This window comes from Hipposideros armiger, unplaced genomic scaffold, assembly GCF_001890085.2.
Source record: "Hipposideros armiger isolate ML-2016 unplaced genomic scaffold, ASM189008v1 scaffold_61, whole genome shotgun sequence".
In the NCBI taxonomy this organism is placed as follows: Eukaryota; Metazoa; Chordata; class Mammalia; order Chiroptera; family Hipposideridae; genus Hipposideros; species Hipposideros armiger.
Genome location: NW_017731411.1, coordinates 3,848,571 through 3,863,517, shown reverse-complemented (window position 1 = coordinate 3,863,517; position 14,947 = coordinate 3,848,571). Strand labels below are relative to the sequence as shown.

The following is a 14,947-nucleotide window of genomic DNA, read 5'->3' as shown; positions in this document are numbered from 1 at the left end:
TTCTTCACCTTCTCCTTGCCTCCATTTTCTGCCTTGTCACCATCCTTTTCAGTCTCTATATTCATTAGATTAAGGTCCCTACTATCTGCCTTCTTACTGTCTTATGAGAATTAGCAGGGTCAGTCAGAGGCTTCATCTCCCAGGAATTGAGGTGCTGAGCCCGCATTCTCCTCTCTTGTTGGTACCTCTGGTCTCCCTTATCTTGCAGTGTGCGGAGAGACTTGTCTCTACCTGGTCTCGTCTTGTGTGTGACTACCTGTGCTGGTCTGTCATTCTTGATCTTGGTACAGTGCCACTTTTTCTGGAAATGTCTGGTTGACTCACAAGTCACCTTTATTCACTGTTATCTAATATATGAGAAAAGTTCATACCTTTATGCACATAAATGTATAATAGTAAATAGAAGAAAACGAATGTATTTATTCAAAATAACAATGTATTTCTTCCCTTGACTACAACAAATATGCTTGTTGTATTGCAAGGCTGTAGTAATAGCTAACCTTAGGATATGCCTGGTTTTCTCTGCTAAAATAGTTTTCAGCTAATTTAGATTAAGATTAGACTACAAATATTGAAAAATATGGAATTCTAGTGACTACATTCAGTCTATGAAGATAGGAAATGAATTAACAATGATGGTTTGTGTAAGAATTTTCCTGTTCCTTAGACTAAACGAGCAAACAAAACAGAAATAGACTCAAGATACAGGGGAAAAAAACAACAACTGATGGTTGCTAGATTGGAGAGGAGTTGGAGGGTGGAGGAGAAGGTAAAGGGATTAGAAAGTACAAATTGGTAGTCACAATATAGTCAATGGGATGTGAAATACTGTATGGGGAATATAATCAATAATGTTGTAAGATTATGTAGGGTACCAGATGGGTACTGGACTTATTGGTAGGATCACTTCATCGATTGTGTAGATGCCTGACCACTGCACTGTACACCTGAAGCTGTAGTAGAATAATACTGAATGTCAACTATAATTAAATACACACACACACACACACACATACACACAGAAGGTGCCAAAAAAATGTATACACATTTTAAGAAAGGAAAAAGCTGTATTAAAATTGTAATACTCAATATTTACCAATAATGAAAGATGAATACAAGTCACCTTTGACTTCTGCAATTACAAGAGGTGCTCAATGGGGCCAGCTGAGTGGCTCAGTTGGTTAAGAGCTCACTCAAGAGTGTGTGCTCTGAGCAACAGGGTCACTGGTTCGATTCCAGGCCTGAGCTGAGTTGCCAACAGGTAGCAGGATGGCTCAGCTAAAAAAAATTTTTTTTAATAAATAAACAAATAAACAAGAGGTGCTCAAAGTGGTTACTATCAGCATCCAGACACTTCTGATTATAGTGAACTACTGCTTGAGCAACGTTGACCAAAGTGTCCACTTGTTTCATGAGGTATGCCATTTCAATTTCTTCCCAAAGTACCACCAGTGTAGCCAGTTTTCTACGGTACACCACATCCTTTAAGGTCCCCCATAGGTAGAAGTCAAGGAGTGTTAAATCAGGAGAATGTTCTCGAATTTCAAATGCCACTTCAAAATGATCTTAACGCTCCTCGAATGAGTCGTGCTTCCGTCATTTTATTTCACTGTCCTGCCTGTTGCATGTTGACACCAGCATTCATTTGATTAACAAAAATCTTTTGAGTGAATGTCATAGTACACATTGCTACAGTAACCCAATTCAACTTCAAAAAGGAATACATAGATAACATCTCTTAAAATGTGTATACATGTTTTTTGTACCCCTGGTGTATATATATTCATGGGATGTAAAGTACAGCATACGGGGAAAAAAATAAGAAAAAAAAAAAAGAATTTTCCTGTTCTTTATTGCCATAGGTAGCTGGGTAAATGTAACACTTTAAAGCATCACAGGATACTTTTTTAGTCACCAAAAAAGTAACAAATGTCACTTACTATTGTAAACTGAACATATAAATGTTCCCGTCTCTTTTCTTGGCAGGTGGAGCTGGACAGAATATTCCTGTTCATAAGGCCCCCAGAAGCCCCCTGAGTGGCATACCAGTGAGGACTGCCCCTGCTGTAGCGGTTTCTCCAATGCAGGTAATCAGAAGAGCCTTGCATGTATGGATGGGGTCAGTGTCACCATGTTATAACAGTGTCCTCTACACAAGCACAAAGGGAAGTGAAAACCCACTAATTTACTTTTTGAGGCACATCGAACACCATTTTTAATAAACCTAAAATAGTTCAACTTTGATTAAAAATTACACTTTGATGCCTAATGAAGATCCAGAAGAGTAAACACTGTAAACTTCATACAATTTTAGTAACTTTCGTTGTTTCCCACAAGATGACACTTTTGAAGTTATCAGTTAAACGAAGATTGTAATTTTTCCTAGAAATGCACATTGAATTAGATGTTTTTCTCAAAGAATTGTTTTTTTAAAAAAATACCCCCAGAGAGAGAGAATGTTTACAACTTATAAATTCTTCAAGTTCATTGGATGCAACCTGTTACCTTCACCGTCTTCTGAAGGTTTTAGATGAAAGCTTCTTGGCATTTTGTAAGACCAGGGCTTTGATGTTATTAATAATATTCTGCATATTGCTTCTCCTGAGATTGATGTTGTTATTAATAAGTGTCATTTTCTGGTGTCCTTTGTAGCTGTGTATATTGTTTGGGAATCTCTTAAGTTTACTGTTTTGCCCTTAAAGGTATCTTCCACTGCCTTATATGTAAAACCAAATAAAACAATTATTTATTTTATAATAATCAAATTTATTTAATAAAGCAGAAACAGGTCATGCTTCATTTTTACTTATATTTATTGAGCTATAAATACTAGTTTGCTGTAAATATTTAACAACTGGCTCTTTGCGGGGGGGGGGGACCCTGATTTGTAGTTTGCCAGTTTCTGTGGTGTAAATACTCCCACCATTGTTTATTTCAAGCTATCTCCATGACATCAGTGAACATGGAGTTGAGATGTGCATTATATAGCATTTCTACAGTACAGAGACAGTAGGTATGAATTACCTCCATAGTAAACTGTAGTAAAATAATTAGGAAGCAGTGAGTTTTGAGTATTTATTACTTTTGCTTTTAATAAGTTCAATTTTAATAGTGGCTGTGTTTATCAGTTAGCTTGCAAAATTCCTGAAGATTTAGCAATTGGCCCTTATTTATTTATTTATTTATTTATTTAGGCCCTTATTTACAAGCAGGGACACACCAGCTGCAGCACACAACTGGCTGTAACTCATGTACAGTAAAGTACACACCTCTTAAATATGTCACTTGAATGTTTCCATCTGTATACACCTGTGCAACCAAAACCAAGATGGCATTTCCATCAGCTCAAAAGGCCCTCTCATGCCATCCCCAATATATAACCCCTTAGGAGTAACCATTATTCTGACTCTATTACTGTAGGTTAGTTTTGTGTCATTTTGGACTTCATTTAAGTAGGATCATAAAGTATCTTTTGTGACTGGACTGGTTTGCTCAACATTATTTAATCTGTGAGATTCATTTATTCATATTGTTGTATCAATTTGTTCTTTTTCATTGCTGTATAGTGTTCCTTTGTAGAAATATACCACAGTGTATCTATTCTACTGATGGTTGACTTTTGGAGTATTGTGTTGATTTTTAAATTATCTTTTCTGAAAAATTTCAGTTTAAAAAGGAAAAAGTTCAAAATCTCCCTTGCTTCTTAACCCCAGATATAACCACTGTCTAAGGCTTATTGTGTATCCTTATAGATATTTTTCTGTATCATAAAGGTGTGTGTGTGTGTGTGTGTGTGTGTGTGTGAAAGGAGAGAAAGTTTTATAAATTGAATCACACTATATATTATTCAGACACTGTTTTCTTTCACTTTTTCATTGTAATGTAATCCATGAGGGCAGGGATTTTTATCTGTTTTGCTTGCTATTATATTTGTTGTCTAGAACAGTGGCTAACACAGAGACATGTAGTAGAAGCTCAGTAAATATTGGTTGAATGAATGAAGGAATATATCAGAGACATCTTTAAATGTCAGCATTTGGAGAAATAGTTCATTTTAAGGCTACATCATATGTAGTGATTTATTTAACTACTCTATTGATGGGCATTTAGGTGTTTTAGATTAAACTTATTACAAAAACTATACAGTGAAACTTTTTTTACAAATAACATTCTACAGGTTCATCCATATCGTAGCAAGTGACAGGATTGCTTCTTTCTTAAGACTAAAAATATTTCATTGTGTGTAAATGCCACATTTTCTTTATTCATGCATCTGTTGATGGATATTCAGATTGTTTCCATCTCTTGGCTCTTGTGAATAATGCTGCAGTGAACATGGCCATGCAGGTATCTCTTCAAGATCCTGTGTTCAGTTCTTTTGGATAAATACCCAGGAGTGGGATTGCTGGGTCATACTGGTGTTCTATTTTTAAATTTTTGTGGAACCTCCCTACTGTTTTTCATAGTGACTACACCATTTTACATACCCACCAACAGTGTACAAGGGTTCCAATTTTTCCACATCCTCACCAATACTTGTTATTTTCTGGGGTTGTATTGTTGTTGTTGTTATTTTCTAATGACAATCCTGACAGGTGTGAGATGATATCTCATTGTAGTTTTGGTTTACATTTTCCTGATGATTAGTGATGTTGAATATCTTTTCATGTACCTGTATGTGTACATGAATATTACCAGGAAAAACCAGTATTTTTACACATATCCTTGACTATACATAGAATATTCCAGGAAGATACTCATAAAGCTGATTAATAATGATTACCCTCCTGGAAAAACACTGGGAGATGGGAGTGAAAGGGTAACTTTCTTTTCACTATATGTCCTTTCTGTTCCTTTTGAGGATTGTGCCAGTTGAGTTTATTATCTATATAAATAAATTAGTGGCTTTAAAAGCTCTAAGGAGCCTGAGAACTGTTGTACATTCACACATGCACACTTGTTTGTGCTGGACCTGATGTCACAAAGTCACCTATGCTGGTGTGCCCTTTGGTTTTTTAGAGGCATTCAACTTACACCAGTGTTCGGCCAGCCAGCAAAGGAGCGACTCAGCGCTTGGATCTTCCTGACCTTCCCCTCTCAGGTAAATCACCTTAAATATGAAGTACTTTGACTTACTTTTTTGTGGGGTTAACTTTTCGTCTTTTCTTTGCATGAAACTAAGCTTAGAAAAATAATCAGTGGCATTTATTCCAATCGATTTCAGACTCTAAATGTATGTTATTATGCACATTAGATCCTAACCATCTCCTGCTAGTTGCACTTCTCAGTGTGCATGTGTTGGGGAGAAACGTTAAACTTTGGGGGGTTTTTTGTTTGTTTTTTCCTGAATCTCAGGAGACTATCTTAAAATCTTTAAAAGTATTTTAAGAAAAAAAGTCATATCCAATTCTGAAGATCTGTTAATTCTATAACTCCTAAAATATGCCTGTTTTGAGATATCTTTGTCTTTGAGTGTAATCCTCTTCCTGTTGTTATACATATATTTTTAAAATTCACATCTTTATGATGAAGTGGTCGTTGTAATATGCAGCCCTCACAGTGTCACATTTTTTGCTCCTGTGCTGAAAGCTAATGAAAGGAGTGGTTAAGGAGGGAACTGCTTGGATTTGAATCTTGGCACTGCCACCTGCAGTCTGGCTTTGGCCCAGTTATTCTACCCTCTGTACTGTGGTTCCCTCAGCTCTAAAACAGAAATAATGGTGTCTACCTCACAGGATTGCTTCCAGGGTTGAGTGGACATGGCCTGGGGTTAAGTGAGCGCTGTAGAAGTCTTGGCTGTTGTCACCTTATCCACAGTTCACATGCCAAAACAAAGAAACATTAGAATGTTAGGATCGTCCAGAATACATTCCTCAGTGATTTATGTGTATGTCTGTGTGGTCACTGTCACGATGAAACAAAAAAGATAAAAAACACCAAATGATTATTTACTGGTGCCTATAAGAAGGGAGAGAAAGCCAAAAATCTAGATTGCATGCATAGATAGAAGTCCTTTGTTTTTAAGTATAAGACAAACTTTATATAACTTGGTGTGATTAAAAAGAAATTCCCACTGAACTCCTTTTAGATTATGGTCAAACAGTGTCAAGTTTATTCTTAAAATAGTTTCTGTGAGAAGTGTCACTCTTTGATTATAAATTTTTTTTACCTTACTACTTTAATTTTTTCCCTTCCAAATTTTGTTATCTTTTTCATGGAATTAATAAGGATTTTAGACTTAGATGAACACTGACACTGAGAGCTTAAAGATTATGTGGGCCTATTCCCTGTAGTTTACATGTGACAGATTCATGCACTAAAGAGACTAAATGATTTACAATGGCCACGCTGATTTTAAAAAGCTCTGGGACCAGGGTAGGATTTTTCCTGATTCTTTCTTCCCTGTGGCCTTTTTGCCATGAGGCTGCTGATTGCTCTGATTAGCAGCTTCATAAATAAAGGTTTACAAAGGACTTCAAGTCATAGTAATGACCTTTAGGAAGAAGGAAATGGTGTCCAAAGACCAGTGGGTGTCTAAGGTCAGGAGAATAAGAAAAAACAAAGCAGGGTTAAGCAAGTCCCTAGACCAGGTCGTTCTCTAGTGACACTTTAGTAAAAATGGAGGGAAGGTCAAAACAGAGTATTGAAAACCTGCCTGATTTGTGTTCTCCACACGTACTCTATAGTGTAAAAGAGGGAATAACTTGATTATATATATGCATAGCACTGTGCATCTAAGCGAGCTTTTTCTTTTTTAATTGTGGTAAAATACCTATCATAAAATTTATTGTAATCATTTTCAAGTGTAATAAGTGAGCTTTTGGGCATAATACTTGTGTCTTCTCTGTTCCTCCAGCTTTAAAAGTTCCTTTTGTAAAAAACACAGTTACTGATGAGATAATGGTCAACTATAAAAAGGGGCATGCTGTAAAATAAAGGGAGACACTTCTCTTCTTGGAAAAAAAAAAGTTCCTTTTGTATAGAGAAACTATTCTTTTAATTGACAAGGTAAACACTGAGCTGAGACCACAATAGCTATTGCCCTGAAGTAAATAGTTCATTGTGGACACCACCAGCTTTGCCCCACCAGGCACCTGTCTACTGGATGATTCTATTTACACGGTGAAAATTGCTTGCTTTCAGACTCGCCTTGCCAACATTGAGGTCATCAGAAGCTGCAGAATGGGATTAATGCACTGTTTTTGTTGTTCTTTTTAGTGATGTAAACACTGTTTTTCTCTGCCCTTCCAAGCTAATTAGCCTCACTCTCAATTTTACTACCCATAATTGGTGGCTATTAGCTGTAAAAGTATTGTTTTCTTTTATGACTATTTATGGTATCCCAGGATGTGACTGGGCTCAGCCTGTCGACCTGTTGTGTGACATTGAGCAAGAGACTTAATCACTTAATTCTCTGAGCTCCTGCTCCCTCTGTGAATGCAAACTAGACAATCTACCCATTTTCTCCCATTCGATACTTTTGTAGTCCATTAAGAAACATCTTCTGGAGGATCCAAGCTGTTGCATTACCTGTTTTGACTCAGACTAATATGACAGCAGAGAGGAGCCTTGAAAGAATTATTTTTAATTATTTTTAGTGAGCCAGGGCCTATGTTTGGAATAGCATTTTCTCTTGTAAAATAGTTATCATTCTTGGTTCCCCACTTTTGCCTGCTGCCATCTGTGACCTGATAATCACATTAGGCATCTTCCTGCCAGCTCTCTCTCAGATGCCCATCGATAAAAACAAAGTACTTGACTTGAGGACTGGGCTGGCTTCGTGGGCATGCAGGTTGGGCAGTTGGCACAGGGCTCTTCAGAACGACTTGGGTTCAGTGATCTGGTGCCATCTTGAAATTCATAATAATTTTCGGCATTAGTTCCTTTGAATTATGTAGTCAGCCCTGCCTGGAGAATCCTTTCTAGAAAACACCATGCCCCTAAATGCACCATGCATTTTAATCCACAAACTATACCTATATATATATATATATATTATCTATTTGTATTAGAACATAAAATGAAAATTGTATTGTACTTGAGCGAAAAAGCGTGATGACCAGTCAAATTATGTTGTTGTTCACACAGATCTTCTAAAGGGAAGGGCTGAGGACCTGAAACCAGACCCTTATCTCCGTAAGAGTCCCTCTCTTGAGTCACTGAGCAGACCACCCTCTCTGAGCTTCGGGAACACTAGACTGCTGAGCGCTTCTACTGGGGGCCTGAAACCACAAAGCAAACTCAGGTATCATGTTTTCAACAGTGATAAATCAGAAAAGCACTGGACTGATAACCTTGTATCCTTCCTTCTGTTTTATCCCATACAGTCAATTTACTTCTACAAATATTTCCTGAATGAAAATAATTAAGACACAGTACCTGCCTTCAACAAGAGAGGAAGGCACTGGACAGAAGTACTGTGCAAAGTGAAATAAAGGGGTACTGAAAAAGAAGTATAAGCAGAGTATTTGGGTGCCTGTTGATTGGATCAAGAAGTGTGGAGAAAGGAAGTGGCATTTTTTTTTAAAGATTTTATTGGGGAATTGGGGGAGGGGAACAGACAAGTTGCTGTCCTTTTGTTCTTCAGTCTAGTTGTGGAGGACGTTGCTTCACTGGCCCATGTTGGTATTATCATTGCGCTCTTCCTGGCTGAGGCAGTCGCTCACTGGCCATTGGATGGATGGCCGCTCACGGTGGCTCATGGCAGCTCACGCCAGCTGCCGGCCAGCCCCACTGCAGCCTACGCCGTTGGCTGCAACTCACGGCAGCCCAGCTCCAGGTCGAGCTATTGTTCACCATCTTAGCTGTAGAGGGCGCAGTGTCACTGGCCCACATGTGGGATCCTAACTGGGACCATGCTGCTCGGAGCTGGTGTCCCAAGCCAACTCCTAACCAACGCGCCACTCGGCCAGCCCGGCATTTTTTTTTTTTTTTAAGATTTTTATTGGGGAATTGGGGACGGAAACAGTGCTGGGTAACTGGGGAAGGGGAACATTGTGTTTTCCCAGGACCCATCAGCTCCAAGTCAAGTTGTTGTCCTTCAGTCTTAGTTGTGGAGGGTGCAAGCTCAGCTCTAAGTCCAGTCGCCGCTTTCAACCTAGTTACGGGAGAGAGGGGGGTGGGGGTGTAGTCCACCATTCCCCGCGGGAGTCGAACCAGCAACGTTGTTGCACACTGAGCCATGCGGCTGCCTATCCGTGTTCAATCTTAGTTGGGGGGGGGGGTTGCGCAGCCCACCATCCCATACAGGTGTCGAACCCGCAACCTTGCTGCTAAGAGCACGCACTCTACCAGCTCAGCGGCAGCTCAGCTCGATCGCAGCTCACTGGCCCATGTGGGAATCGAACCAGCGACCCTGTTGCTCAGAGCTCACGCTCTTAACCAACTGAGCCACTCGGCTGGCCCATGGAAGTGGCATTTTTGCCAGGGGGCCTGAAGGTCTCATCATGAGGTCTGGCACAATGTTCAGGGAACTGTGGGTGGTTTAGTTTGGTAAGGCTGTGGGGTTTATGAGGACAGAGACTCTGACATATGTATAGTCAGTGTTGGCTGGGAGGTAGATAGATGGTTAAAATTTCACAGCTGGAAAGGCAGGTTGGAGCCATATTGCAAGTGGTCTTCATTGCCAAGGTAAGAGGTTTGAACTCATTTTGGTAAAGCAGTAGGGAACCATTAAGATTATGGAATATATATATATTTTTGAGTAGTGGTAGTGGTACAGTAAACAGTAGCATGTAAGGATTGGAGAAACATTTCAAAATCAGTGTTTAGACAGTACTTCAGCAGTGATGTGAAGGATGGAGAGGGAGATGGAAAGGACAGAGACTGCCAGGACCTGTCTTTGCTGTCACACCTCTGCCATCTCCTCCCTTTTTAATGCTCCTGGTCACCCAGGCCACAGGGAATCTCTTTCAATTACTTCGTCACCCTCCAGTCACTTGCCTGCTCCTCCATGTTGAGTCAGTCTTCCAAAACACTGAGTGCATCCTGTGCAGACCCTCCCAGAAATCTCCTGTGAATGTATTATCCACACTTTGGTGCACACTTCTTAGCCCAGTCTTCTAGATACTCCACAACTTGGGCCCACCCCAGCTCACCTGCCAGAATGTCCCAGCCCTTCACTCCATCAAAGCCTGTTTTATTCCCTGCTTTTGCAACATAAGGCAAGCGTGTCTGACTGCTTACAAGGTTCTGGCCTGAATTGTCTTCCTTTTGTCCTTTCATACTCCTAAATACCACTTCTCCTTCGAGAGCAAACCTCCCATGAGGTTTTAGCTGATTACCCTGGTAGACCTTCCCTTTCTTCACCTTTCATATCTTACCTTCATTTGGGTATTTAGTTCACTGTTGCATAGCATACATGGCTTTGCCCTGATTTAGGCCAAAACTTAGTAGGCAGTAAGAACTTCATCTTACATTTTGATATTCTCAACCCCTTGTGTTGTGCAACACACTTAGCATTTCACTCAGTAATTACTGATGAATAGGTAGATAGATGAGTATACAGAATTGGCTACTTTAGGAAAAATGGCTTTTTCACAGACATCACAGCTACCATTATGGAGTATTGTAAGAGGATTTTGTAGATGTTTGAATAAGTTCAGCTCTTGTCAGATCTTTGGGTGTAGCCTATATTTGAAACCAAATAGATGAAGTCATATCATACAGAGGTTTCATTTAAAGCCCAAGATATTGCATGTCAGTCTTGTTTATGTGCAAGAGATTTAAATAATTAAAACAGGTTTTAAGGATCAAAATTAGTGCTCTTCTGAAATTGCTCTTTTCTTTATGCCAAAAATGCATACAAAAGGCTATGTGTATATTAATATGCTATTTATGTTGTACTCTTAATCATAAAAGCTTAAATTTGTGAAATTAATTTATTTATTTTATATTCATGTTATTGAGACAAATCAATGACAGGATAGAAATTACTTTGGAAGTTCTCATCCTATTATTATTCTTTATTTTTTTGCAATCATATCTAGTTAGCTCTATTTTTTTTTTTTTTAAAGAAAACTGTTTGGTAAATGTTTTAGTCATCCATTTATACAGAAACTCTTTTCCAAAGCTTCATTTCAGTCTTCCCTAATTTGTCAGGTCTAGAAATTCAGCTCTAAGAAATGAAATAAGACTAGGCATGGTAAACACAGGCAAAGTCATCATAACTTCATAGTTAACAGCGACTCTGACTACAGAAGTTCATGGGATTGAGTTTACACATATGCCAGAGACAAGGAAAAGCAGCCATCAGATTATACAAGAAACATTTTCATTCAAGTACAGTTTTTCTTAAAATTTCTCTACATAGATTCAGATTGCTAAGGTCTAGAATCATTCTATTACTCCTTTTTAATTCATTTAAAACATTTTTATTTAGTATTAGATGGATAAAAACAATAATAATAAAATATGTGTAAGGTATAAAGAATATTAACAAAATGGAGATCTACCTGGATACCCCACCTTCCAGTTTAAGGAAGAGAAAATTGTTATTACCTTTGAAATTTCCTATCAGCTCCTTCCATTTACATCACCTCCATACCCCTCCCTTGCCCCCCTCCAAGGTCACCACCATTCTGAATTTTATATATGTCTTTACTTGTTTTTCTTCAGTTTCACCATGTGTTTTGTTTACCCAAATAATATATTATTTAAATTGCATATTTAAAATTTTGTATACGTGGAAACATTGTGAGTTTTTTAAATTAAAAATTGTTCCTGCTTTTCATGCAAGTTATTGTATACATCTGTAATTCATTAGTTTGTACTGCTACATAGTATTCTGTTGTATAAATATACCATGGTTTATCCATTTTCCTGATGATGTACATTTGTTTTTTTCCAATTTTTGCTATTGTAAAAAGCTGTTGCAGACATTCTTGTATTTGTGCCCTGATGAGATATATACATCTAGGAGTAAATCCTGTTACTATGAATTATTGCCTGCTACAATTGATACTCCAGAGGTTCTCGCCCTCTGTCCATTTTGCTCTATGCCTGCACTCTTATACAAGGGGCAGGGAAATAGTACTGTTCACAATGTAATAGGAATGTAATTTGCATTTCATGACATCCATCATAGAGGAAACTGTTTGATCTTAAACCCCTTTTTAGTATTTGGATAATTTTAGATAGCATAAAAATGAACATAGATGTTTATAGAAAACGGAGGGTGGGGCACTTAAACTCTTACTCTTGGAATGGCATGGTATTAAGTAAAATCACTTCCTTTGGGCTCTCAGAATTGAGTTAATGTGTCATGAACTGAGAAGTGTGAGTATCACCTTTGGAGTGTGCAAAGCCCTTCTTTTGAGTCATTTTCACCTTTCACCTCCAGTCCCATCACCTCCCCATAAGCAGCCAATCTGATGTTTTTAAAATGCCCTTCCGACCTACCTTTTATATGATATGTAGATATAGACGTAGCCTTGAAACATAGTGTTTTTTTCTATAGGTGTCTTTAATTAAAATGATACTTAAGTAAATAAATAAAAGGCAAGATGGACAGAGCAACAGATGGATTTAAAAAATAAAACCTCTCCCTAAACCTCTGATATCTAGGAAATATAATTTTATTTTTCTTTTATACCATGAGACATCATAAAAATGTATTGTTAATGTGACTGATTTAGTTATTATTCCTTACAGCCTCACTGGAATGACCTAGACTTTTGCTTTTCTAATCTAGTTATTTATTTCTTATATATTTGAGTGTTGTAAAAATTAGCACCTTCTCTTTACTGTGTGCCCTTCTTTCTAACTAGTGTGGAAAGGAGAGACCCTCTGGCTGCCTTGGCCCGGGAATATGGCGGCTCCAAGCGCAATGCTCTACTAAAATGGTGCCAGAAGAAGACAGAAGGTTATGCGGTAAGTGACTATGTCAGCCAGTGTCCAACCAGCTCTGGGCAGTAGTTGTCCTGTATGTGTTCTGTATTTTCGCGTGCTTGTCTGGGCCAATGTGCATGTTATTGTCATCTTTCTATTTTCCTAGGCAGGGCTGGCAGGCAGTTTGCTATCTGTGTGCTGCACAGAGGTACCACCCAGACAAAGAGGCAACTGGGACTGATAGCCAGTCTGCACTCCAACAAACCACATGCCTAGGTGTGGACCTGCATCTCCTGTGGGAAGGGCTACCTATTCTTTGCGTAGAGGAGATGTAAACTCCCCAAGCAGTTTACCCAACAGGCTGCTTCAGCCTAAGGAGATAGCTTTTGCTGAATTCTCTTCCCAAAGAGGGTACCTTTTCCTAATTCACATAAACATTCCACAGAGCTGAGCCTTCAGAATGACTCTTACTTTTAAGAGTTGTTTGTATTTAGTTAGGAGTTTCAGTTTACCAGGACAGTATTTGTTTTCTGTGAAAAGTTAGACAAGGAAGTAATACCTGACATAATAAGTTCAAGCTTTTTCATTATGAATATCATACACAAAGATAAAAGTGCATCAAATATAAATTAGTTTCATGAATTATGAAGTGAAAACCCATGCAGTCACTACTCACATCCAGAAATAGAGCTCTGCCAGGTCTCCCACACCTTTCTTTTTTCTTTTCTTTTTTTTTTTTTTTAAAGATTTTGTTGGGGAATTGGGGAAGGGGACCAGCCAAGTTATTGTTCTTCAATCTTAGTTGTGGAGGGTGCAGCTAGCTCAGCTCCAAATCCAGTCGCCATCCGGCCGCCCTTTGGCAGCTCCCGGCCTCTCAGCTCAAGGTGCCGTGTTCAATCTTAGTTGTGGAGGGTGCAGCCCACCATCCCATGTGGGAGTTGAACCAGCAACCTTATTGTTAAGAGCACTCGCTCTAACCACTGAGCAATCCAGCCGCCTGTCAGCAGCTTGTGGCAGCTCAGCTCAAGGTACTGTGTTTAATCTTAGTTGCGGGTGGGCAGAGCCCACCATCCCATGTGGGAGTCGAAACTAACCTTGTTGTTAGGAGCACATGTTCTCACTAGCTGAGCCATCCTGCTACCTGTTGGCAGCTCAGTTTGGGCACAGCTCACTGTCCCATGTGGGAATCGAACCGGAGTCCCTGTTGCTCAGAGCTCACACTCTTAACCAACTGAGCCACTCGAAAAGCCCGCCCCAAACCTTTCTAATCATAACCCCTCCCTATGCTCTACAATAACTGTTATCCTCCATTTTCCTTATAGTTTTCTACAAAAATATGCATCCTTAAATGCTATATTAGTTTTGCCTTCATTTGAACTTTACAAAATGGAGTAAAAAACTAATATTTGCATCTGGCTTTTTTCACACAGTATTAAGATTTACATATAGCTTGTTGCGTATAGCTTTAGTTTTATCTATGTACATAAAAACCTATAGATTTATCCATATCATGTTGCCTGTAGCTGTAGTTTGTTCATTTTCTTCACCATTTAGTAACCAATTATGTGATCCTACCATTATTTATTTATCCATTCTATTATTTATGGACAGATGGGTTATTTCCAGGCTGAGGCTATTATAAAAAATGCTGGTATGTTCTTGCTCATGTCTTTTGGAACACGTGCTCATTCCTTCTGGATCTATAGCTGAGGGACTTACTGGGCTATGAGATATGCATATATTTGAGTATAGTAGATAGTGCCAAACAGGTTTCTGAAGCAGTTGTATAGTTTACCTCCCAACAGCAATGTATGAGAGAGCTATTTCTGTACATTCTCACCAATACTTAGTGTTGTCAGTCTTTTTACTTTCTGGTCATCAGATGAGTGGATGAGTGTGTAGTGGTAGCTCATTTTTGTGATTTGCATTTCTCTGCTGGCTAAGGAGGTTGAGCACCTTTTCATATGCTGCTTGGACTTTTGGGTAGTCTCTTTGGGGATGTGCTTGCTCAGGTCTTTTGTGCATTAAAATCAGGTTGTCTTTCTTTTCCTTATTGCTTTCAGGAGTTCTTTATATGTTCCGGTTATAAGTCCTTTGTCAAATAGATGTATTATTGCAA

General features: G+C 38.7%; 1 protein-coding gene across 7 annotated transcripts in view; it reads left to right on the top strand.

The window, feature by feature from the left end:
• Positions 1–14,947, top strand: part of SPECC1 (sperm antigen with calponin homology and coiled-coil domains 1) — a 276,466-nt gene that overhangs the window by 207,018 nt on the left and 54,501 nt on the right. For all 7 annotated transcript variants that reach the window (XM_019641539.1, XM_019641535.1, XM_019641540.1 and 4 more), the window contains 4 exons: positions 1,987–2,087; positions 5,020–5,101; positions 8,089–8,245; positions 12,768–12,870. In XM_019641539.1, coding sequence (XP_019497084.1) covers positions 1,987–2,087; positions 5,020–5,101; positions 8,089–8,245; positions 12,768–12,870 — 443 coding nt within the window. The remainder of the gene's footprint in view (positions 1–1,986; positions 2,088–5,019; positions 5,102–8,088; positions 8,246–12,767; positions 12,871–14,947) is intronic.